The sequence below is a fragment of the Eucyclogobius newberryi genome, unplaced genomic scaffold (genome assembly GCF_026437365.1).
Source record: "Eucyclogobius newberryi isolate DKJ021-1_F unplaced genomic scaffold, fEucNew1.0.hap1 SCAF_3, whole genome shotgun sequence".
In the NCBI taxonomy this organism is placed as follows: Eukaryota; Metazoa; Chordata; class Actinopteri; order Gobiiformes; family Gobiidae; genus Eucyclogobius; species Eucyclogobius newberryi.
Genome location: NW_027315945.1, coordinates 33,463,630 through 33,488,207, shown reverse-complemented (window position 1 = coordinate 33,488,207; position 24,578 = coordinate 33,463,630). Strand labels below are relative to the sequence as shown.

General features: G+C 40.0%; 1 protein-coding gene across 1 annotated transcript in view; it reads left to right on the top strand.

Annotated features, from left to right (window-relative positions):
- The window catches only part of iffo1b (intermediate filament family orphan 1b), a 27,039-nt gene extending 8,173 nt beyond the window's left edge, over nucleotides 1-18,866 (top strand). The window contains exons 3-10 of the mRNA XM_072461042.1: nucleotides 7,210-7,270; nucleotides 9,389-9,484; nucleotides 10,198-10,338; nucleotides 10,475-10,647; nucleotides 11,164-11,290; nucleotides 12,906-12,995; nucleotides 13,256-13,386; nucleotides 14,509-18,866. Coding sequence (XP_072317143.1) covers nucleotides 7,210-7,270; nucleotides 9,389-9,484; nucleotides 10,198-10,338; nucleotides 10,475-10,647; nucleotides 11,164-11,290; nucleotides 12,906-12,995; nucleotides 13,256-13,386; nucleotides 14,509-14,602 — 913 coding nt within the window. The 3' untranslated portion in view covers nucleotides 14,603-18,866. The remainder of the gene's footprint in view (nucleotides 1-7,209; nucleotides 7,271-9,388; nucleotides 9,485-10,197; nucleotides 10,339-10,474; nucleotides 10,648-11,163; nucleotides 11,291-12,905; nucleotides 12,996-13,255; nucleotides 13,387-14,508) is intronic.
- The last annotated feature ends 5,712 nt before the right edge of the window (nucleotides 18,867-24,578 follow it).

Genomic DNA, 24,578 nt, shown 5'->3' with positions numbered 1-24,578 from the left:
TAGTTGTACATTGTGTTTATTGTGCTTCGGGACCGGTGCTGTCCTCGTCGTGTCCCCGTCACGCCCCCAGACCGTGTGTGACTGTGGGGTGTGAGCGGGGGTCAGAGGTTAAGTAGCCTCACCTCCGTCAGTCTCGTCCCAGGGCAGATGTGGCCACAGAACTGTGGGAGGGAAAGAATAACGACCGCAGTGTTGTGCTTTGAGAGGCTTGTAAAATACTCAAATAATAATAATAATTAAAAAATAATAATAATAATAATAATAATTAAAATAATAATAAAAAAGATAAAAATAATAATAACAATAACAATAACAAATAAATGATAACAAAAATAATAATACAAAATAACCTTTGATGTAAAGAAATGTAGACCAAAGACATTGTCACTTCAACCTTTTCCTTGTGGGTCAAATGCCGGCCCCTTTCGCCCGGACAAGCTGCTGTTGTTTATTGTTTGTTTTGTGTTAAAAGGTTGAAGTAAGAAGGTAGATGAATTCTGACACATTTTCTATAAGAATATAAGTTGTCAAAGTTGTTGCTTGTCTACATTTGTGTGTCTGACTAACAACAGTTGTAGCGCTGATGCTGCATTAGAGGCGCTCCGTCCTCTGCTTGTCCCACTCTCTCTTTGGCTCTTTGACCTGTTTGTGCTGCTTGTGCTGTTTGTGCTGTTTGAGCTGTTTGTTTTCTCACGCTGATGAAGTCTGTTTGATCCGATCTGTCTCTTTGACTCTGACTTCACACAATAGTCGCCGAACCCTTTTTCTGAGTGAAACTCTCTGTTCGCTCACGAGGCCGTGACTTACTCAGGGACAAAGCTCGCACACAAACATGTCCGTCTCTTGTTGACTCTTCTTTGTTGATCTGGTTCAGTCCATCACACAATGACTGCACGGACTGCCGTAGAAACCTGGAGGAGTTCCACAGTGAAGGAAAGATCCGCCTCCCTCAGACGGGCGGTTCAGTCTGCCAGAGGGAAATGTGCTTCATACGTTTCTTTAAGTCAATCAATGACATTTGACCCTAGGTAGAAAGAGAGAGAGACCTTTTATTCTATGGTAAATGCTGCTTTATTGTTCTGCTCGTTATTGTTCAGCACTTTGCTAAGCTTAAATGTTCTCTAGAAGCGCATTTTATAGATGGAAAAAGCCTCCACTGGACAGATCATTTGCTCGTTAGTTAGAAAAAAATAAATGTTGTTCTTATGACAGGGAGCGGGATTCATCCATACAGAACAAAATCCATCCATATAACGTGAAATGTACACATATAACACATTTTTCTGGCAGTTTTGTTTAAACAAATTACACTTTTGTCGCTGCTCGTGCTGACGATCACACAGCCGGTCGCTTGTACGGTTTCCTACAGCCAATAACCACGAGTTATGAATAATCAAGAGGGTTTGGGCCCATCGACCACATGCAGGATGGGCCAAAGCTTTGCTAAACGTCATTGTGTGTAAACCTGTTGCATGCTTCTGGTTATGACCTCTAAACAGCCCGGTATTTGGAAAGTGTAATATCAATTTGCATTTTTCTTCTTATAAGAAAGATGATGTAAAAAGCTCATTTTCCTGACATGAGACACTAAACATCCTCTTCACCAAAACGATCATTAATGAGACAGAATATTGAGTAAAGGCTGTAATTATGTTCACTGTGTTTTGGTGAAATGACTTAACAAGCCAAAACTAAACTAGTCAAAACGTCAACTAAATCTGTGGCTTTTGACTGATCCGTTCTTCTTTTACCCGTGCACAGTAGGTGTTCACAATCCCACCTGCGTTCCTCCCTCATCCCCTGCACCCCGCCCCCTGCACCCTGCCCCTCGCCGCCTCTCGTTTTGTCTGAGATTTTCAGCGAGCTTGCACTTCCTCCCGTGTGCACACGCCCTCCGCACGCACAGCTACTCTGCCTCTGCAATGCACCACGCACAGACTGTCACCGCACGGGGAGGAGGGAGGAGGCAGGGGTGAGGAGGGAGGAGGCAGGAGGGAGGAGGCAGGAGGCAGGAGGCAGGGGTGAGGAGGCAGGAGGAGGGCGCCCTGCAAAAAGAAGCACACGGCACGAAACCACACGGAGAGTAGTGAAAACGACTTGAGATCAGTATGATTGGTGGGGCCCGGTGACATCATACACCACAAACTGTTGGAGGAAAGGTCAGGATTATGTAGTGGAGTATACTATCATGTAGAGTATACTATTATATAGAGTATACTATCATGTAGAGTATACTATCATGTAGAGTATACTATTATATAGAGTATACTATCATGTAGAGTATACTATCATGTAGAGTATACTATTATATAGAGTATACTATCATGTAGAGTATACTATCATGTAGAATATACTATTATATAGAGTATACTATTATATAGAGTATACTATCATGTAGAGTATACTATCATGTAGAATATACTATTATATAGAGTATACTATCATGTAGAGTATACTATCATGTAGAGTATACTATCATGTAGAGTATACTATCATGTAGAATATACTATTATATAGAGTATACTATCATGTAGAGTATACTATCATGTAGAGTATACTATTATATAGAGTATACTATCATGTAGAGTATACTATCATGTAGAGTATACTATTATATAGAGTATACTATCATGTAGAGTATACTATCATGTAGAGTATACTATCATGTAGAGTATACTATTATATAGAGTATACTATCATGTAGAGTATACTATCATGTAGAGTATACTATCATGTAGAATATACTATTATATAGAGTATACTATCATGTAGAGTATACTATCATGTAGAGTATACTATTATATAGAGTATACTATCATGTAGAGTATACTATCATGTAGAGTATACTATTATATAGAGTATACTATCATGTAGAGTATACTATTATATAGAGTATACTATCATGTAGAGTATACTATCATGTAGAGTATACTATCATGTAGAGTATACTATTAGATAGAGTATACTATCATGTAGAGTATACTATCATGTAGAGTATACTATTATGTAGAGGATACTATCATGTAGAGTATACTATTATGTAGAGGATACTATCATGTAGAGTATACTATTATGTAGAGTATACTATCATGTAGAGTATACTATCATGTAGAGTATACTATTATGTAGAGGATACTATCATGTAGAGTATACTATCATGTAGAGTATACTATCATGTAGAGTATACTATTATGTAGGATACTATAATGTAGAGTATACTATTATGTAGGATACTATCATGTAGAGTATACTATTATGTAGAGTATACTATTATGTAGGATACTATCATGTAGAGTATACTATTATGTAGGATACTATCATGTAGAGTATACTATCATGTAGAGTATACTATTATGTAGAGGATACTATCATGTAGAGTATACTATCATGTAGAGTATACTATTATGTAGAGAATACTATCATGTAGAGTATACTATTATGTAGGATACTATCATGTAGAGTATACTATTATGTAGAGTATACTATCATGTAGAGTATACTATCATGTAGAGTATACTATTATGTAGAGTATACTATTATGTAGAGGATACTATCATGTAGAGTATACTATTATGTAGAGGATACTATCATGTAGAGTATACTATTATGTAGAGAATACTATCATGTAGAGTATACTATTATGTAGGATACTATCATGTAGAGTATACTATTATGTAGAGGATACTATTATGTAGAGGATACTATCATGTAGAGTATACTATCATGTAGAGTATACTATTATGTAGAGAATACTATCATGTAGAGTATACTATTATGTAGAGTATACTATCATGTAGAGTATACTATTATGTAGAGTATACTATCATGTAGAGTATACTATCATGTAGAGAATACTATCATGTAGAGTATACTATTATGTAGGATACTATCATGTAGAGTATACTATTATGTAGAGGATACTATTATGTAGAGGATACTATCATGTAGAGTATACTATCATGTAGAGTATACTATTATGTAGAGAATACTATCATGTAGAGTATACTATTATGTAGAGTATACTATCATGTAGAGTATACTATCATGTAGAGAATACTATCATGTAGAGTATACTATTATGTAGGATACTATCATGTAGAGTATACTATTATGTAGAGGATACTATTATGTAGAGGATACTATCATGTAGAGTATACTATCATGTAGAGTATACTATTATGTAGAGAATACTATCATGTAGAGTATACTATTATGTAGAGTATACTATCATGTAGAGTATACTATTATGTAGAGTATACTATCATGTAGAGTATACTATCATGTAGAGTATACTATTATGTAGGATACTATCATGTAGAGTATACTATCATGTAGAGTATACTATCATGTAGAGTATACTATTATGTAGAGGATACTATCATGTAGAGTATTCTATCATGTAGAGTATACTATTATGTAGAGAATACTATCATGTAGAGTATACTATTATGTAGGATACTATCATGTAGAGTATACTATTATGTAGAGGATACTATCATGTAGAGTATACTATCATGTAGAGTATACTATCATGTAGAGTATACTATTTTGTAGAGTATACTATCATGTAGAGTATACTATTATGTAGAGTATACTATTATGTAGGATACTATCATGTAGAGTATACTATTATGTAGAGGATACTATCATGTAGAGTATACTATCATGTAGAGTATACTATCATGTAGGATACTATCATGTAGAGTATACTATTATGTAGAGTATACTATTATGTAGAGTATACTATTATGTAGAGGATACTATCATGTAGAGTATACTATTATGTAGAGGATACTATCATGTAGAGTATACTATTATGTAGAGGATACTATCATGTAGAGTATACTATTATGTAGAGTATACTATCATGTAGAGTATACTATCATGTAGAGTATACTATCATGTAGAGTATACTATCATGTAGAGTATACTATTATGTAGAGTATACTATCATGTAGAGTATACTATTATGTAGAGAATACTATCATGTAGAGTATACTATTATGTAGGATACTATCATGGAGATTATACTATTATGTAGAGGATACTATCATGTAGAGTATACTATCATGTAGAGTATACTATCATGTAGAGTATACTATTATGTAGAGTATACTATCATCTAGAGTATACTATTATGTAGAGTATACTATTATGTATACTTTCACCTTTGCCTGTCAGAGTGCAGATATTTGGACTTGGTTTATGGTGAATATCTCTGTAATAACTGGGCCTATTCTAATAAAATGAGCCTTAAGTTCAGTGTGTTCTCTGTTAGTGCGACTGAACTATAGGGTTTAAAATGGCGTTATTCAGTCACAAAGACATCATTATGTTCAGTTGAAAAGAACTTAAAACCATGAAAAGATGAATGCAAGTTTGTGGACCCAGTTCTACTAAATAATGATTAAACGTATCCTTCTAAAACAGTAAATTAACTAATGAAATGATGACAACACAGAATGTCGAGAACTCAGAATGATTCGTTGTTTTAATACATTCATTCTGGTTTTAAGATACATCCTGAGTTTATTTCCCTCGACATTGCGTCCTCTTCTGTGGCTCTCACCTCTCTCATCGAGCGAGCGTCCTCCCCTGTCAACCACTCTCGGCTCATGACTCAGGGCCTCTCAGATATTCCCACAGGGGGCGACGTCCTGCAGCCTGCGCCGTCTTAAACTGCATTTGTGCGGAGCAGGAGCCTCTGCAGCAAGTGTGTTTCTCCAGCCAAAACGTGAAATGCTCTGCGATGACGACACACGTCAAGAACATTAGCTCGAAAGAGACGCTTAATTCACAGTCAAAAAGCAAAAAAGGGATATGTGGGATGGAATGATGAATTGTTAGATGCTGAACAGGTTTTTGATGAAGGTGAAGAGCTGGGAAACAGAGTCAGAGGTGTGTGTCAGCAGGAAGTGGTAAGAGTGAAGGACTTGAGCCCTAGTGTACTGCAGCTACTACTGTATAAGCTACATGTGATATTATATATGTGATATTATAGATACATGTGATATTATATATGTGATATTATAGATATATAGATATGTAGGTACTCCACAGAACAGGAGAGGAGCTGGGACAAGGGCGTGAGTGCTGTGAGAGGCTCAGACACCGTATAGTTACCGTATTTACCGAACTATAAGCATTTTTTCATAGTTTGAACAGGGTGCGACTTATACTCCAGAGCGACTTATATGTGATATTATTCGTTATTACAACCACAAGAGGGCGCTCTAGGCTCTAAGCGACGCAGAAGAAGAATCTACACTTTCTCTTCCTCTGGAGTTTGTGGAGTTGTTTAGAAGTGACACAGAGGAAGAAGAATTCAATGGATTTAGTGATTTGGGGTAAAACTGATGCTTTGCTAAACTTGTTAGCATGTTCTTTATGCTATAGTTATCTGAATAACTGGTGTTAGCGTTAGCATACGTCATGTAGCTGAAGGTGTTAGCGTTAGCATACGTCATGTAGCTGAAGGTGTTAGCGTTAGCATATGTCATGTAGCTGAAGGTGTTAGCGTTAGCATACATCATGTAGCTGAAGGTGTTAGCGTTAGCATACGTCATGTAGCTGAAGGTGTTAGCGTTAGCATACGTCATGTAGCTGAAGGTGTTAGCGTTAGCATACGTCATGTAGCTGAAGGTGTTAGCGTTAGCATACGTCATGTAGCTGAAGGTGTTAGCGTTAGCATACGTACACCTATTCACCATGTTGTTGTATTATTTTAAATTGCATTTTAAGATGAAATGTCTATTCTTGGTCCTGGATTTTATTTTTTTGAATGCGACTTATACTCCAGTGCGACTTATAAATGTTTTTTTCTTCTCTATTATGCTTTTTTTTTGGCTGGTGTGACTCATAGTTTAAAATACGGTAAATGCAGAAAGAGCAGCAGAGAGATAAATGACTGTAGTTTAGAATCTATAAAGAGTCTCTATAAAACCTAAGCTTTGGTCACTTGTTATTGTTTATTTGCTTCATATTTACACAGTTCTGAGCATAAACGCTGATGAATATGAAGAATATGTGTCAATCCTATGGCCAGATACTAATCCATACTAAAACCAGCATCAAAACTCTCACACTCCTGAATCGTTTAGTCTTGATCATGATCATCATAACTATTAGAAAACCAAGAAACTATTATATTGTAAATTCTGTGTTATTATTCTTATGTATTTGAATGACTGACGTGTGCTTGTGCTGCAGATGGGAGGAGGAGAGCACCATGAGGATGGACCTGGAGCAGAAGATGTCAGACCTTCAGGAGGTACGATCTGAAATATATATAACCTGTGTCATTACACCAGAAACAGATCATAATCGTGTCACAGAATATATGAATCTTCTTTATTGAATACACGTGTGGCTTTCTGGGGCTTCCTGTAGCGTCTTGTACCGGCAGCTTCCTGTTTTCCTCTTAAAGTGCCGCGACCCATTTACGGAAACAAACTCTGCCGCACGAACCACAGGTCAAAGGGCGAGTCACGTGACTGGACTGTGCATGAATGATGACACTGACAGCTGTCAATCAAACTCTTTTACTCACTGTAAACAACAACAGTTAAAACGACTTTCCTCCTGATGAGTTACAATGAGGTCACAAACACAGGACAGTGAAGGATAATAAGTCAATACAACATATTTCTAACTTTTAGCTAGCTTCCATGACTTGACTTGACTTGTGCTTCCATGACATGACTTGACTCGTGTTCCCATGACTTGACTTGACTTGTGCTTCCATGACATGACTTGACTCGTGTTCCCATGACTTGACTTGACTTGTGCTTCCATGACATGACTTGACTCGTGTTCCCATGACATGACTTGACTTGTGCTTCCATGACATGACATGACTCGTGTTCCCATGACTTGACTTGACTTGTGCTTCCATGACATGACTTGACTCGTGTTCCCATGACATGACTTGACTTGTGCTTCCATGACATGACTCGTGTTCCCATGACATGACTTGACTTGTGCTTCCATGACATGACTTGACTCGTGTTCCCATGACTTGACTTGACTTGACTTGTGCTTCCATGACATGACTTGACTCGTGTTCCCATGACTTGACTTGACTTGTGCTTCCATGACATGACTTGACTCGTGTTCCCATGACTTGACTTGACTTGTGCTTCCATGACATGACTTGACTCGTGTTCCCATGACATGACTTGACTTGTGCTTCCATGACATGACATGACTCGTGTTCCCATGACTTGACTTGACTTGTGCTTCCATGACATGACTTGACTCGTGTTCCCATGACATGACTTGACTTGTGCTTCCATGACATGACTCGTGTTCCCATGACATGACTTGACTTGTGCTTCCATGACATGACTTGACTCGTGTTCCCATGACTTGACTTGACTTGACTTGTGCTTCCATGACATGACTTGACTCGTGTTCCCATGACATGACTTGACTTGTGCTTCCATGACATGACTTGACTCGTGTTCCCATGACTTGACTTGACTTGTGCTTCCATGACATGACTTGACTCGTGTTCCCATGACATGACTTGACTTGTGCTTCCATGACATGACTCGTGTTCCCATGACTTGACTTGACTTGTGCTTCCATGACATGACTTGACTCGTGTTCCCATGACATGACTTGACTTGTGCTTCCATGACATGACTCGTGTTCCCATGACTTGACTTGACTTGTGCTTCCATGACATGACTCGTGTTCCCATGTCTTGACTTGACTTGTGCTTCCATGACATGACTTGACTCGTGTTCCCATGACTTGACTTGACTTGTGCTTCCATGACATGACTTGACTCGTGTTCCCATGACATGACTTGACTTGTGCTTCCATGACATGACTCGTGTTCCCATGACTTGACTTGACTTGTGCTTCCATGACATGACTTGACTCGTGTTCCCATGACATGACTTGACTTGTGCTTCCATGACATGACTCGTGTTCCCATGACTTGACTTGACTTGTGCTTCCATGACATGACTCGTGTTCCCATGTCTTGACTTGACTTGTGCTTCCATGACATGACTTGACTCGTGTTCCCATGACTTGACTTGACTTGTGCTTCCATGACATGACTCGTGTTCCCATGACTTGACTTGACTTGTGCTTCCATGACATGACATGACTTGACTTGTGCTTCCATGACATGACTCGTGTTCCCATGACATGACTTGACTTGTGCTTCCATGACATGACTCGTGTTCCCATGACTTGACTTGACTTGTGCTTCCATGACATGGCTCGTGTTCCCATGACATGACTTGACTTGTGCTTCCATGACATGACTCGTGTTCCCATGACTTGACTTGACTTGTGCTTCCATGACATGACATGACTTGACTTGTGCTTCCATGACATGACTCGTGTTCCCATGACATGACTTGTGTTCCAGGACCTCCAGGAGAGCGAGGGGTGCCAGGACGAGCTTGCCCTGCGCGTGCAGCAGCTGAAGGCGGAGCTTGTCCTCTTCAAAGGCCTCATGAGTAACGTGAGTTCATTGGTTCAGTGTGAGTTACATGAGCCTCAGATCGTCCCGTCAATGGGCCTTTTGTGTCTCCACTGGACCTGGACATTCTTTAACATAAAAGAACCAAACGACATGCTTTATTCCATCAAGAAACACATTTGTTTTCCTTTGCTTTGTTCACACTTTGACCCGACTGAGCTGCTAGTTACTGACTGAACCCAGATCTCTGCAGAGGACACATTGAACCAGAGACGTATTCTGCACAATCGAGCTTTCAAACTGTGTTGTAATTATAAAGATACATATAAATAACAGGTTTGAATGTGAGGGGTGGGCTTCAGACATCATTCGCACACTGTGTTCAGGTCATCTTTGTTCTTCCGTTAAGACGCCATTTTTTTTCTTAAACGGTGATAACGTTGGATTTGGCAGCCAAGAACGGCAATGAAAAATAAAAGAAAATGATCCGCTCGTTACCGTGAGCCAGAGCTCTCCACAGTCTGGGCCCACAACCTGGTCCGGTCTGACATTTACAGCCATGTACCTTAAAGTGGACTTGTTTCTGAAGTCCTTTTGGGTCAATATTGCAATTTAAAACCTCCAAAACAGAACGTACTGATTCACAGATGTCGCGGAGGAAAACTGTGTAGCCGACAAAAGCCTAATCCGACCTCTTTGATGGTTCTAAACATCTTGCGTGCTTTCTGTTCCTCACTCGATCTTTTCCTCCACAGAACCTGTCAGATTTGGACAGTAAGATCCAGGAGAAGGCCATGAAGGTGGACATGGACATCTGCCGTCGCATCGAGATCACGAGTCGGCTCTGCGACGTGGCTCAGCAGAGGAACTGCGAGGACGTCATTCAGATGTACCAGGTGCGTGGCCGCTGCGTCTGACGGGTGCTGGGCTGAACCCGGGACGAGAAGAGGACGAGAAGAGGACGAGAAAAGGACGAGGAGAGGACGAGACCCAGGACGCTCGCTAAACCGCTCTTTATCGCCCCAATCACAGGTCCCGAACAACCAGCTGAACCTCCGCCGCAAGGCCACGCCCCTGTCGTTCAACGGGAGCGAGTGCGACGAGCCGGTCAGCACCTCGGAGAGCGACGGGAGAGAGGAGGAGGCGCTCTGCGGGTCCTCGGCCAATCAGATCAACGAGGAGATGCAGAGGATGCTCAACCAACTGTGAGTCGCCTCCGGCCGGGACGAATACTTTTACTACTTCTATTTAGTGACAGAATACAGAGTCAAAGTACTATATTCTGAATACTTTCACTCTGCTGTACGTATCATAGTGTAATAAACACACTTTTTATGTATTTATGTTTATGATTTGAGAAGAGAACGAAATCACAGTCGAAAGAATCTCTTGATAATGAATTCAGTCCTCTTTGTTTTGGTTTTAGCCTCATTTAAACTGCTTCAAAGTCACTCGCAGACGTTAGCAGAGGACGTAAGAACTACTGAAGCTTTCACGTCCAATCAGGCCCAAATTACCTTTACTTTTTGCCATAATATGAGCGTTTCAGTGAGATTAAAGATTTGCACGTTGCCAGAGCAGTTAACGATTCAAAACTAAATATTGTGTGTTTTTAATGGTAAAAAATCCTCAAAATAAAACCTTTAAACAGGAAGCTGAACCTGAGGAACGCATTACGAACAGTCTGACTCTATGTCTTCCTCGTGTCTCGTGTGCTGCAGGCGCGAGTGCGAGTTCGAAGACGACTGCGACAGCCTGGCCTGGGAGGAGACCGAGGAGACTCTGCTGCTGTGGGAGGATTTCCCAGGATGCACTGTGCCTCCGGAGCCGGCGCACCCACCGGGAGAGGTACATGTATGAGTCTGCGTTAGAACGGGCTCTCTTGGGTGTCAAAACACTGAAATACAAAGGATGTTTATTTCATTTCGTTTGTGTCAGATGTCAGTCACTATAAACGCTTCACATTTCACATTTCTGGTGTTGTTGTCCCGCGTCGCCTTCGTCTCCAGGGTTTTGGGCCCCCAATATGAGCCCGTTTGCGTTGCTAAAAGGGACGTCACGCTATAAAATGTCAGCGTTACGATTATTGTGACAGAAAACATCACAATTCTTTACAATTCTTCACTATTATTGAGACTAAACAACAGTGAAATCTTTCATTTTCCTTCCTTTCCGTGATCTGACATGTCACTGTATGAAACGAAACTCCCTGAAAGACGAAATAAAGTTAAATGTGACAAAAACAGACAGATTTTAAAAAGGTTCTTTACATTTAGGGCTCTTTTTGGGACGCTAGCTTGAACTAAAAAGACTCACTCACACGATGATTGTGTTTTTGGAGGAGGACGAGGCGCCGAACCGGACCCCATCGGAAACGGAATCTGGACACGCGATATTTTGTATTTTGAGACGTACGAACCGATGTCCATTTCTGTAAAACACACGTATATTTATGTGAACGGGAACGATGCAGCCACAGAAATAAATACCAAAGCAGTGATATTGATAGTGACACTGGAGAGCCCTGTATTGTGCTCAACCGGCGGCAATTATATATGTTAAAAACAGATAAAACGAGTGAAAATATAGTCGTTTTTAGTGCAGATTTAGTGTTATTTAAGGTTGTAATTGCATGTGCTGCTGCTGCTGGTGCTAATACCAACGCCAGACCATAACTTTGATGGTAATTCATATTAAGATCGACATTTAGTCCCTTCTTTGCTGTAAAGCGATCCAGAGCAGCGCATTGATCCTGAATGTCCCCCTCACGGTGCGGGGGGCTTTTTCAGGACAACACGAGTGCATTCAGACCACATCATGGGGGCTGTATCAGTTTACAAGCGTTTCTAGCCGATTATCAGCTGTTTGGAGTCATTAAGGAGTGTGTACAGTCCGAGTTCTGGTGAGAAAAGTACACGGTATTGAAGTACAGCTCGAATGTTTAAACATATTAAGAAAAAAATGCAATTAAAGACAACAAATGAGTGATTGTGATTTGAGTAATTGGCTCTGATCGTGCCTCTCAAATCTTAGAACAAAGCCTCTTGTTTTATATACAGCAGCTTTTAAATTATGGATCAATAAACAGCCATTAAACATTACGTATAGATAAAAACAATAACCTATGTGACCCTGCATGTTTTTGATAATATGTGAATAATCGTTTTCAATTACGACCCAAATAATATTAGGCTATGATTTTCCCCCAATATTGATTAGTCGACATATGGTACTATCTTTTGTATAAACGGTCACATGACTCTTCCTCTTCTGCCGTTCCAGATTGATATCACAGAGCTAACCTTATTAGAGCTGCTTTTTCACGTCTTTACTTACACTACAATTGTTTTTCTCTCCCTCCACTTCTAGTATTAGACCTTATCTCAAAACACTCACATTTCAATTATAAAAGTAAACATTTCCCTGTTATTTCCCCGTGTATGACCCGTTTTGTGTCCTTCAGGAGGATTGCCTGGAGAAGGTGATTAATGATACCGAGTGCCTTTTCAAGTCCCGAGAGAAGGAATACCAAGAGACTATCGACCAGATCGAGGTCAGAACGCCGCTGGGGATTGGGCTCTTTTTACTCTGCCTTTTGACGTCACGTGACCGCAGTTTAAATAGGCTGAGGTCACATGACACCCACGTTATGGCCACAATCACTAACTAAACATCTGTGGATCTGTCCCGTGAACTGCACTTCTGTAGAACAACACTGACCTCTGCCTTGACCTGTGACCTCATCATGTTAGAGTCGTGACAGAAATCGCTCCTGTGAAGTTCTACTGTTTATTACTATTTCTGTGTGCTCAGCTGGAACTGGCCACGGCGAAGAGCGACATGAACCGCCACCTGCACGAGTACATGGAGATGTGCTCCATGAAGAGAGGCCTGGACGTGCAGATGGAGACCTGCAGGAGGCTCATCACGCAGAGCGGAGACACGTATGTCTGAGGCTGTAGATTACTATTATATTGTATCACTGGAATAGCAATATTATGCACAATCAACTCAGCTCTGCCAGTGTTTTTGGTCCGACTTTCCTCAAAATGTATGATTATGATGAACAACAAAAAGATCGACGTGTTTTACTATGACCTGGAGGCGAGAGAAGTGAAGATGTTTTGTGCAGGACGTTCTTCACCCTGAAGCTTTAGTCATATTCTTTAGGCCCAAACAAAAGATCAGCCTCTGTTGGACATTCACGGCTGATTAATGTGTGTTTGAATCATCTTTATGTCTCGTATTTGAGGCGCCATTCCTCTGAATATTCGTGTTTTTTTACTTACTCATCATCTCTCTACTTACCTGTATCGGGGTTTGTATCGTATCGTGGACCCTGTATCGGGGTTTGTATCGTATCGTGGACCCTGTATGGGGGTTTGTATCGTATCGTGGACCCTGTATCGGGGTTTGTATCGTATCGTGGACCCTGTATCGGGGTTTGTATCGTATCGTGGACCCTGTATGGGGGTTTGTATCGTATCGTGGACCCTGTATCGGGGTTTGTATCGTATCGTGGACCCTGTATGGGGGTTTGTATCGTATCGTGGACCCTGTATCGGGGTTTGTATCGTATCGTGGACCCTATATCGGGGTTTGTATCGTATTGTGGACCCTGTATCGGGGTTTGTATCGTATCGTGGACCCTGTATCGAGATTTAATTGTAGAGTGGACCATGTATCGGAGTTTGTATCGTATCGTGGACCATGTATCGGAGTTTGTATCATATCGTGGACCCTATATCGGAGTTTGTATCATATCATGGACCCTGTATCGGGGTTTGTATCGTATCGTGGACCCTGTATTGGGGTTTGTATCGTATCGTGGACCCTGTATCGGGGTTTGTATCGTATCGTGGACCCTGTATCGGGGTTTGTATCGTATCGTGGACCTTGTATCGGGGTTTGTATCGTATCGTGGACCCTGTATCGGGGTTTGTATTGCATCGTGAGGTACTAGCGATACCCTGCCCTGCTAGCCGGTTACGTTGCTAGTGCTATTGCTGTGTTATTCCAAATCCGTCCTCTCATGTGGAATATTTAACTCTGGTTCTTCTTCGCAGTAATCCCACGGGCCCTGTGTCCTCTGACGACAGCGACCAGACCAACAGTGACCGCTCCTCCGCCTCGCCCTCCTCCACCTCCGGAAAGTCCTGACGCCGCCACATTACCAAAGCCTCCACTACCGTAATACACCAGACGCAAGGGACACCCGAAACTTAAGATTATGGCCATCGTCGCAAAACTGGGACAAAACTGGGACTAAACTGGGACAAAACTGGGGCTAAACTGGGACTAGACTGGGAATAAACAGGGACTAAACGGGGCTAAACTGGGACTAAACTGGGTCTAAACTGGGACTAAACTGGGTCTAAACTGGGCAGTACTTGACCGTGACTAAACCGGGACTAGATTAGGACAAAACCATACTTCATACTTCTACTTCAGGACTGAAATTAGCCTTAAATATTAGCTCTTTAAAACCTTGGAGGTGCTCTGAGGGCGCGGTTACCGGGACTGTCAGTAAAGTTGGGCAGTCCTGGCGGTGTCGAGACTATAAAATATATAAATAAGTCCAATTCAGTGTGTCAAAAATAATACTAGCTCTCGTTGTGGAGTAAACCAGATGTCAACCGATGTCATGATATAGTTTAAAGGCCTTAGCACTCGCTTTTGAGCACGGATTGTCTTAACGGGTCAATATAAAGTGCACGTTTTTGCACTGAAATAATAATAAAAGTAATGAGGCTTCGGTGAGACATTTTATACTGCACTTGAGACACTGCAACTACAACATTAAAGTCCCTACCACAGGACAGAGCAACTTTATTTTGTTGAATTAATGTCAAAAAAGTAAATTATGCATAAACTTTTGACTGGAATGAGTGTCCCTAGTGTGATGTCACTTCAAGTCAAAAGAGAACATCTTAAAAACCTGTCGTACGCACTTTAAGTACAATTCTAATTATAATGTACTGCACTGTGTAATAACTGTGTTGTAACGTAATAACATGTTTTACAGTCGTTACACGGCGCGTACAGTTGTAGCTCATGTATCACAGGCAGTTTAAAATGAAGTGTGACCCATTTGCTCTTCTGTAGTTCAAATATATATATATATGTAAATCATGCAGATTATCATGTATAGCCAGTGTGAATATTTCATAACTTTACAGCCAAAAATATTCAGTTATTGCTTGTAGAAGTACCTGCACATACAGTTTTACCCTCTCGACACACTCGACATGAAGCCGACCTATTGCGCCACCGTAAAATATGTTTTGGAATGGCACGTGGGGAAAAGCAGAAAAGTGACATAGTGCAACTTTAAGAGAAGGCCGAGCTCAGCACTAAACGCTGCCACTCCTCCGGGTCACACCGAGCCTTTGTTCCTAACGCTTGGGTCGGACTCCAACCGCCCAACAGTACGTGAATCAGCCAAAGTGTGCCAAACAAAGATCCACTGGCTGAAGACGAACGGCCACGCCCGAGAGCCGCCCGAGAGCCGCCCGAGAGCCGCCCGAGCCGCCCGAGCCGCCCCACCACGGTGCTTAAATATGTAAATGATAAAACTTATTTTCTAGCTTGTAAATAACGGCTTAAGAGAATAACACGACGTCCACATGGGGTAAAATGACTTGGACATATCGATCGTAGTGTATTTTATTTCCTCTTGAAGCCAGAAATCCAAGTCAAATACTGCATAAATACTGCATGTCCTGTTGGGAATGGAAATACACACAAAAGTACTCGAAACACGACGTCGTTTTAACTCACGTGGACGTTTTTAGGGTTAGAGAGAGTCAGAGAGTCAGAGAGAGAGCTTGAAAACGGTGCATGTGCCGCTCCGGATCACGAGGCGGTGATTCAGATGTTTTGCTTGAGACGGGACTTTGGGGGGCACTTCAAAATAAAATAGTGAAATAACAAAAAGCAGTTTGTCTCGGTTTGAGTAGTTTTGGCCGGTTTGGAGGTGTGGAAATTGCATTTTATTCTCACTTTTAGTCAAATGTAACTGCATTTTTTCACGTTCCATGGATTGGCGGATGTGTTTGTGCGCGTGGAGTAAATTTATTCTGAAATTTAAGTCAAAACTGCTCAAATCAAGATGAATATTCAAGTGAATTTAAGTAATATTCAGGTACTTTTCTGCAGTGTATCTGTGTAACCTTTATGCACTGGGTGAATCTTATGTAAGCATGTACCAGGACACAAGTCTGGGGGGATTTAAACAAATACTTGATCTATAGGCAAATGTAATAAAGAAATATAATATGAGCAAATGTGTTCACTGCAAAAAACAAATCTCAATCATGAGTTAAAATCACTCAAGGAATGTAAATTACTTGTTTCAGTATCATTATTATATTATTTTAAGCAAGATTTATATATTTTTTTAGCACATTTAATTTACTTGTCCAAATGGTAAAACAATAAATACATAAAATACATAAATAATACATAAATACATACATTTAAGTTAGATATATTCAAAGACAAGCTGGATCATTTGGACTTACTGTACATTAAAGTAGCACCACGTAACTTTCTGTTCAACGTTAAAACCATACTTGGAGATCGACCAATATTTCCATGACAACAAGCGTGAGGTCAGGTCTGTGGAGATGCAAGCCCGCTCACTGCAATAAAACACTTTAATTTAGTCTATTTGTTTTGCTAAAAGTCCCATGGTGCTGCTTTAATGAAGTCAGTTGAGGTCAATAGTTATTCTAAACAAGATAAATGTAACAAATAAAGGTGATTTTAACGTAGATATTTCTTTTTTGCAGTGGTGTTTTTCTGCGATTCTGGAATTATGTTTTATGAACCAGCCGTTCTTCACTAAGACAACAATACTATCAATGTTCACTCTGTGCTGTTCAGTCAAGTGAGAAGTAACTTTAAAAACAGCTTCAGCAAATAGATGAGACTGCGATGTGATTTATTAAACTTAAAAAACACTTAAAAAAAACGCTAACGATGGTTTTAAAAACACTCTTGGAACGGTACAAGTTTGAGTTATTTGTGTTTTTGACGTCTTTGTTGCAGTTTTTCATGCTTTCTGTTGCAGGGTATTGTTGTGCCTTTAGAGCGGGGGTGTTCAAACTTAGCCGGCGCCCCGTCTGGGACGTCCGGCCATCGAGTCACGTTCTTACGCCAGAACCGAGCCAATAATTAGTACATTCAATTTAAATGTTGGATTATGCTGAAAAGATGTTTTGTCAGTTTAAATGGGACGTGTCACTGGAAATAAACGGAGCTGCGGCCGTGTCAGTGAAGTACAAGTACAAATACGTGAGCAGAATAAGCATAAACATACATAAGTACATGTATTGATGATGTGCCTGTTCAAAAATACACCTTTGAAGTTAAAAAGTAAAAGTATTTCACACGGATCTTGCGAAATAGTAGGTGTCTGTGAAGTAAAAGTACAAATACGTGAGCAAAATAAGCATAAACCACATAAGTACATGTATTGATGATGTGCCTGTTCAAAAATACACCTTTGAAGTTAAAAAGTAAAAGTATTTCACACAGATCTTGCGAAATATTAAGAGTCAAATGATGGGATTTTGCTGATGTTGGAGCAAAAGGTCATTTTTATTCATATTTTTTGGCTGACTTTGATGATCACAATGATGATTTTTAAAATGCTCTACATTTTTTACATATTTTCTGGTTGGAACAAATCGTCCAGTTAAAGAGCTAATAGTGCCATAAATAAACACTAAATGCTCTTTTTTTAGACAATAGGCCGTGATTTCCAACACAAAATAATACGTTACAGTTCTGTCTAATATTAGTTCTTATAAACGCTCAAGATCATCCTGAAACTGTCAAAACGAAATGTCAAATTTGGTCATGTTTACGCAATTTTATCTTTTAGTATTGATTAGTATCTGAATCAGGATGTGAAAAAACAAGCCTCAAAGTACTTTTCTTTAACACTTATCAGTCCAGTTGAAAGGCACAGAGGAGAAAGTACAGATAAGTTAAGTACAGATACCCACACCATATTTTTACACATTACTTTTACTTTCACTGACTGGTCCCAAACTATAAAAGGTATTATTTTACACCACCAAAATGTTACACAAATAAGTAAAAATTCAAAACAAGATCATTTTTTATTTTCTTTCATTCATGTTGATATAATTTGAGCTTTTTTCAGCATGCAGCTTTTTTTATTTAATTTGCTAAAGCCTCTATATGCGACTCTCTAAGCATATATATATATTTGTGCATAAAAAGTTTCGACACCCCTGTTTTAAAGTCAAGAGAAATGTCGCTTCTTTGTGAAAGGGCAGAAATTGTGAGTCATTTTCTCGTCCTTTAAGATCGCTCGAAATAAGATGTAATGTAATAAAACAAATGTACGATGTATGATGAATGAGGAAAGCTATTAAAAATAAAGAAACGGCTACGCTAACGTGCCTCTGTGGTGTTCTTTTCTGTTTAAATGAAGATGTTACGGCTCGTGTGGAAAAAGCTGCTTCTGATGCATGTGTTCGTCAGAGCGAGGTGCACGCGCCGAGGGGGTGGGCTCAGGCAGGAAACTCAAAAAGTAAGGAAACCGTGATAAACATCATTGTGACGGCGGCAGCACAGCAAAGCCACTCAGGAGCACACGCAGAAGGTAAAAGCAAGTTGTTTTTAGTACCTTTTTTTGCTGTTTTTGGGTGTTATTACATCTCTACATAATCTCTTTTATTATGAATTTTTCTAAACGCTGCAAAGAGTTAAGATATTTTAAGTAATTGCATGTAGATTCAAAGGATTTATCCACATTTTTTGAGTAGTTTAGTTTAGTTTTTTGGTTCTTTTTTATTTAATTGGGTTGTATTTTTCTTCTATTTAAGTGTTGTGCTCGTCTCAACTCAAAGTTAGACTAGTTTACATAAGAGTTTACAATTAGTGCAATTTGCAGTTGTTTTTAGTACATTTTTAGCTGTTGTTTGGTATTATTACATGCAAAATGAATGGAATTTGGTGAAATCTCTTTTTTATTATGAATTGTCCTGAACTCTGCAAATTAATATCTTTAAAGTAATAGCATTTGGATTCAGAGGATTTGTTTAGTTTTTTGGTTGTTTTGATTTAATTAGGTTTTATTTGTATTGTATTTAAGTATTGGCCTCGTCTCAACTCAAAGTGAGACTAGTTTACTCGAGATAAGACAAACATTTCAAACCAATATTAGTCAGAAATGCGTTATAATCACGCTCCATTAACTAAATTCATCCCATGACAATCTTTTTGACAGACATACGCAGGGTTTATTCCCACTCTTAGCCCGTTGCTGACGAGCGCAGAGCAGAATGGCACCCCTGACGTGTTTGTTGCTGTTGTTGGGGGCCCGTGTGGTCCTCACCTCTGCTCCGGTAAGATGCGTCTCACCTTCTAAAATAAACCTACTTTTACCACCCGCAAACCTCACGAAACGCTTCCTCTGCAGATGGAGGGATGTCGGTGGAGGGGACGGCCAGCCTGTCCCAAGTGCCCCCCGGGTGAGAAAACGACGCCATATTGTGTGGCTTTTCGATGTGTAAATGTGTAAATGTGTAAATGTGAAACGGCGTCTGGAGATGGTTGTTAAGTGCCCCCAAGTGCATGCGAGGAAGTCTCACACCAGACCACATCCTCTATTAATATTCAGAGGGCGAAAGTGTTAAAGGACGAACCGTAGTTCAACACCGATGGACGGATAAGGCCTCGATGGTGGGACGAGCTGTGTCAAGTGTCATGGTTCAGAAAGTGGGGTGTGTGAATGAATAATGCAACTGAAATAGGCTAAAAAGGGTCGTCTAAAGTCTAATGTCATATGTAGTGATGAATACTGAAAGTGTGGAGTCGATAAGATACTCGTTTATGCCTCGTTTATGTATACAGTACTTGGATACAGGACAAACTGACATTTAGATGAAGTCGGACCTTTATTGCACAGTCTTTGCCCTTTATCAGAACTGGCACACGGAGATATTGATTAAATGTTAAGTTATTGTGGTAAGAAAACTGTGTGAAGGAGACGTTTCACAGCTCTTTCCTTCTGCTGCTGTCAGACTTTACAACAAACACTGCCCTGAACATGTGCCATTCAGCTTCATAATCATGTGCAATACTGACATAATCATGTGCAATACTGTATTAGCCATGTGCAATACTGACGTAATCATGTGCAATACTGTTTTAGCCATGTGCAATACTGACGTAATCATGTGCAATACTGTATTAGCCATGTGCAATACTGACAATCATGTGCAATACTGTATTAGCCATGTGCAATACTGACGTAATCATGTGTAATACTGTATTAGCCATGTGCAATACTGACATAATCATGTGCAATACTGTTTTAGCCATGTGTAATACTGTTTTAGCCATGTGCAATACTGACGTAATCATGTGCAATACTGTATTAGCCATGTGCAATACTGACATAATCATGTGCAATACTGTATTAGCCATGTGCAATACTGACATAATCATGTGCAATACTGACGTAATCATGTGCAATACTGTATTAGCCATGTGCAATACTGACATAATCCTGTGCAATACTGTATTAGCCATGTGCAATACTGACATAATCATGTGCAATACTGTATTAGCCATGTACAATACTGACGTAATCATGTACAATACTGTATTAGTCATGTGCAATACTGACATAATCATGTGCAATACTGTATTAGCCATGTGCAATACTGACGTAATCATGTGTAATACTGTATTAGCCATGTGCAATACTGACATAATCATGTGCAATACTGTTTTAGCCATGTGTAATACTGTTTTAGCCATGTGCAATACTGACGTAATCATGTGCAATACTGTATTAGCCATGTGCAATACTGACATAATCAGGTGCAATACTGTATTAGCCATGTGCAATACTGACATAATCATGTGCAATACTGACGTAATCATGTGCAATACTGTATTAGCCATGTGCAATACTGACATAATCCTGTGCAATACTGTATTAGCCATGTGCAATACTGACATAATCATGTGCAATACTGTATTAGCCATGTGCAATACAGACGTAATCATGTACAATACTGTATTAGTCATGTGCAATACTGACATAATCATGTGCAATACTGTTTTAGCCATGTGCAATACTGACGTAATCATGTGCAATACTGTTTTAGCCATGCGCAATACTGACATAATCATGTGCAAGACTGGGACATAATGTCAATCATCCTGGTGCAATATTCTCCGCCCATATAACAGCTGTAAATAAGAGTGTTATTAGGCCCGAGCGCCACAAGCTGGCGAGAGGCCTATTAGTCTCGTAAGGCCGTGCGAAGCACGGCTGCGAAAGTGCGCACATAGTGCGCACTTTCGCTAAGCGCTTTCGCAAAGCGCTCGCCCACTTCCAAACACTCACTAACGCACTCCTCCACTCATGCACGCCCCGTGCATACTAATTAGTTGTAGGAAAATGGAACATTACCGTTGTAAACGGGCGAAGCCCGTGCAAAAGTTCGCACTAAACGAGCACTTTACATTGGCCATTTGCGCTAAGTAGCTCACGAATACGTTCCCCATCTCTTGCATGTTCCGTGCATATAAGCATGTAATGCAAAAATTGAACATTATTACTGTATAGAGGGCCAAAAACACAAAGTGGGCGGAGCCCACTCAAAATTATCGAAAGTACCCGTCAGTGACCAGGGACCCACACCATGAGGTAGGAAAGCGCGAGCGCTTTCCGAAAATGTATAGTTTATGATATTTGAAAAATGGGAAACATTGTTTTCGCATCGGAATATTATTCTTTCTTCTTCTTCTTCTTCTTCTCGGGACCAACCCCCCAATTTTTCACCCAGTGAACATTGACGAAAAGTCACAAAAATTTACACACCTCTAAAAATCGTGCCTCCTTACATTCTGGCTATCTCCCTTTTCTAAAATTTAAAAAATTGGCGCGTCAGCGCCCTCAAATGTGCCAAAAATGCATTAAGATAGAAAATGACCCAAAAAAAATCTTATCGTAGAATCATGAAATTTTGCGCAGAGGTAGATAGATACAAAAATGGCTAATTATGACTTGGGAGTTTTTCCAATTGTCTTACTTTTACGAACTCCTCCCAGGGCGTTGGCCCTAAAAAGCTGAAATTTTGTGAAAATGCTACTGAGGAGTGGGACATCAAAAGTTATCCAAATTACATTGATACCTCTCACGGTCTCTGTGCGGCGAAGCCGCAAACTGTAGCTAGAATTTCAGAAATCTCCCATATTTAAAATTTCTGCCGTTTGCGCAGATAAAGTCCGAATTGCGTAAAATTAGAATCAGTTGTTAAACTCTTTGCCCTAAACCTACTTGAAGTGAAATAAATTTATTTGGCGCCACAGCGCCTCCTACAGATTTTATATGGAGGTTAAATGTTTAGTTTTCCGAAATTTGACACAAAACTCAATTTTGGCATTCCCATCAAAAATGTAAATGAGAGCCATGTCATTGACCCATGTCAATTGTTATGGTTTTGCCGTAGTGATGACCGAAACCTCCCATGTTATTCCAATGGGGAAATCGCCAGAACATGTTTACACTTTATACTTTCACAAACTCCTCCCAGGGCGTTAGCCCTATTAACCTGAAATTTGGTGAGACTCATCTTCAGGGGTGGACCATCAAAAGTTATTCACATTTTTATTCAAAGAGTCACGGTGTCTGTGCGGCAAAGCCGCACATTTTGCCAAGAATTCAAAATAAAATTGCTTTTTGATGGTAAAACAAAGGGGAGAAGATGTGACAGCGTCACAGATTCAGCAGTAGGTGTACTAAAAGGACAATTGCGGCGTGGCGGCGGCGCGGCGAGGGCCGATCATTGCCGCTTGCGGCTATATTTATTGTTATTATTGTTTTCATTAAGAGTATAAAAGGCTTTTCTATGAGAGTTTTTTTTACAATTATGATTTACTTCTGTACCTTCTTTGTGTTGCAACATTGAAATTTCCCCGTGGTGGGACAAATAAAGGCTTATCTTATCTTATCAAACATGTTTGTATCGTGTTGTGGCAGCGCCGAACACACAGATGATTAAAAACATGTTCTATGTGTTTCAGGAGAGTTCCAGACTCAATGCGCGTGTGTTCCCTGTCCCCCCGGAACCTTCACCTCGGACTGGAACTGCGAGAACAGCTGCCACCGTTGCTATAGCGACTGCACACCAGGTTCTACACTTCCTCTGAGCAGTATTTAGGTCACTGCAGGTTGGAGCGGTGTACTTTGCCGTCTTTTGGTTTTATGCACTCTTAAGCTTTGTCTCACACTTAACTCTGAGTGAAGTAAAGTGTGGCAAAGTAAAGTAAATCTGGATTCTTATTTAAACTATTCTGATGTTCAAAATCAAAGAAAGCATTCTTTAAAGTGTTAAATTCATTACAAAGAACATATTTTACTTTGAATACTATAAAATGTCACCTTCTTTTAAGATCTGAAGCCAATAATGCTGTATTTTCCGGAGTATAAGTTGCACCAGCCAAAAAAATGCATAATAGAGAAGAAAAAAACATATATAAGTCGCACTGGAGTATAAGTCTCATTTTCAGGGGAAATGTATTTGATCAAATCCAAGACCAAGAACAGACATTTAATCTTGAAATGCAGTTTAGAATAATAACAGATGAGAGAACATGGTGAATAGGTGTACATATGCTAACGCTAACACCTTCAGCTACATGACGTATGCTAACGCTAACACCTTCAGCTACATGACGTATGCTAACGCTAACACCTTCAGCTACATGAGGCACAGACAGAACTGTGGTAAGTGTCTGGTATGTTAACGTAACATATGAACAGTTATTCAGATAACTATAGCATAAAGAACATGCTAACAAGTTTACCAAAGCATCAGTTTTACCCCAAATCACTAAATCCATTGAATTCTTCTTCCTCTGTGTCACTTCTAAACAACTCCACAAACTCCAGAGGAAGAGGAAGTGCAGATCCTTCTTCTGCGTCGCTTAGAGCCTAGAAAATACGTACCTCCTGCCAAGAGCTCACGTACCTCTGTTTTTGGAAACACTGGAGTTAAGCATTTCTGTAGTAACAGCTCTATAAAGTATCTATTATAGTGACCGTTTAGTGAGTCAGTCGAGGTCCTTGAAAGCAGCA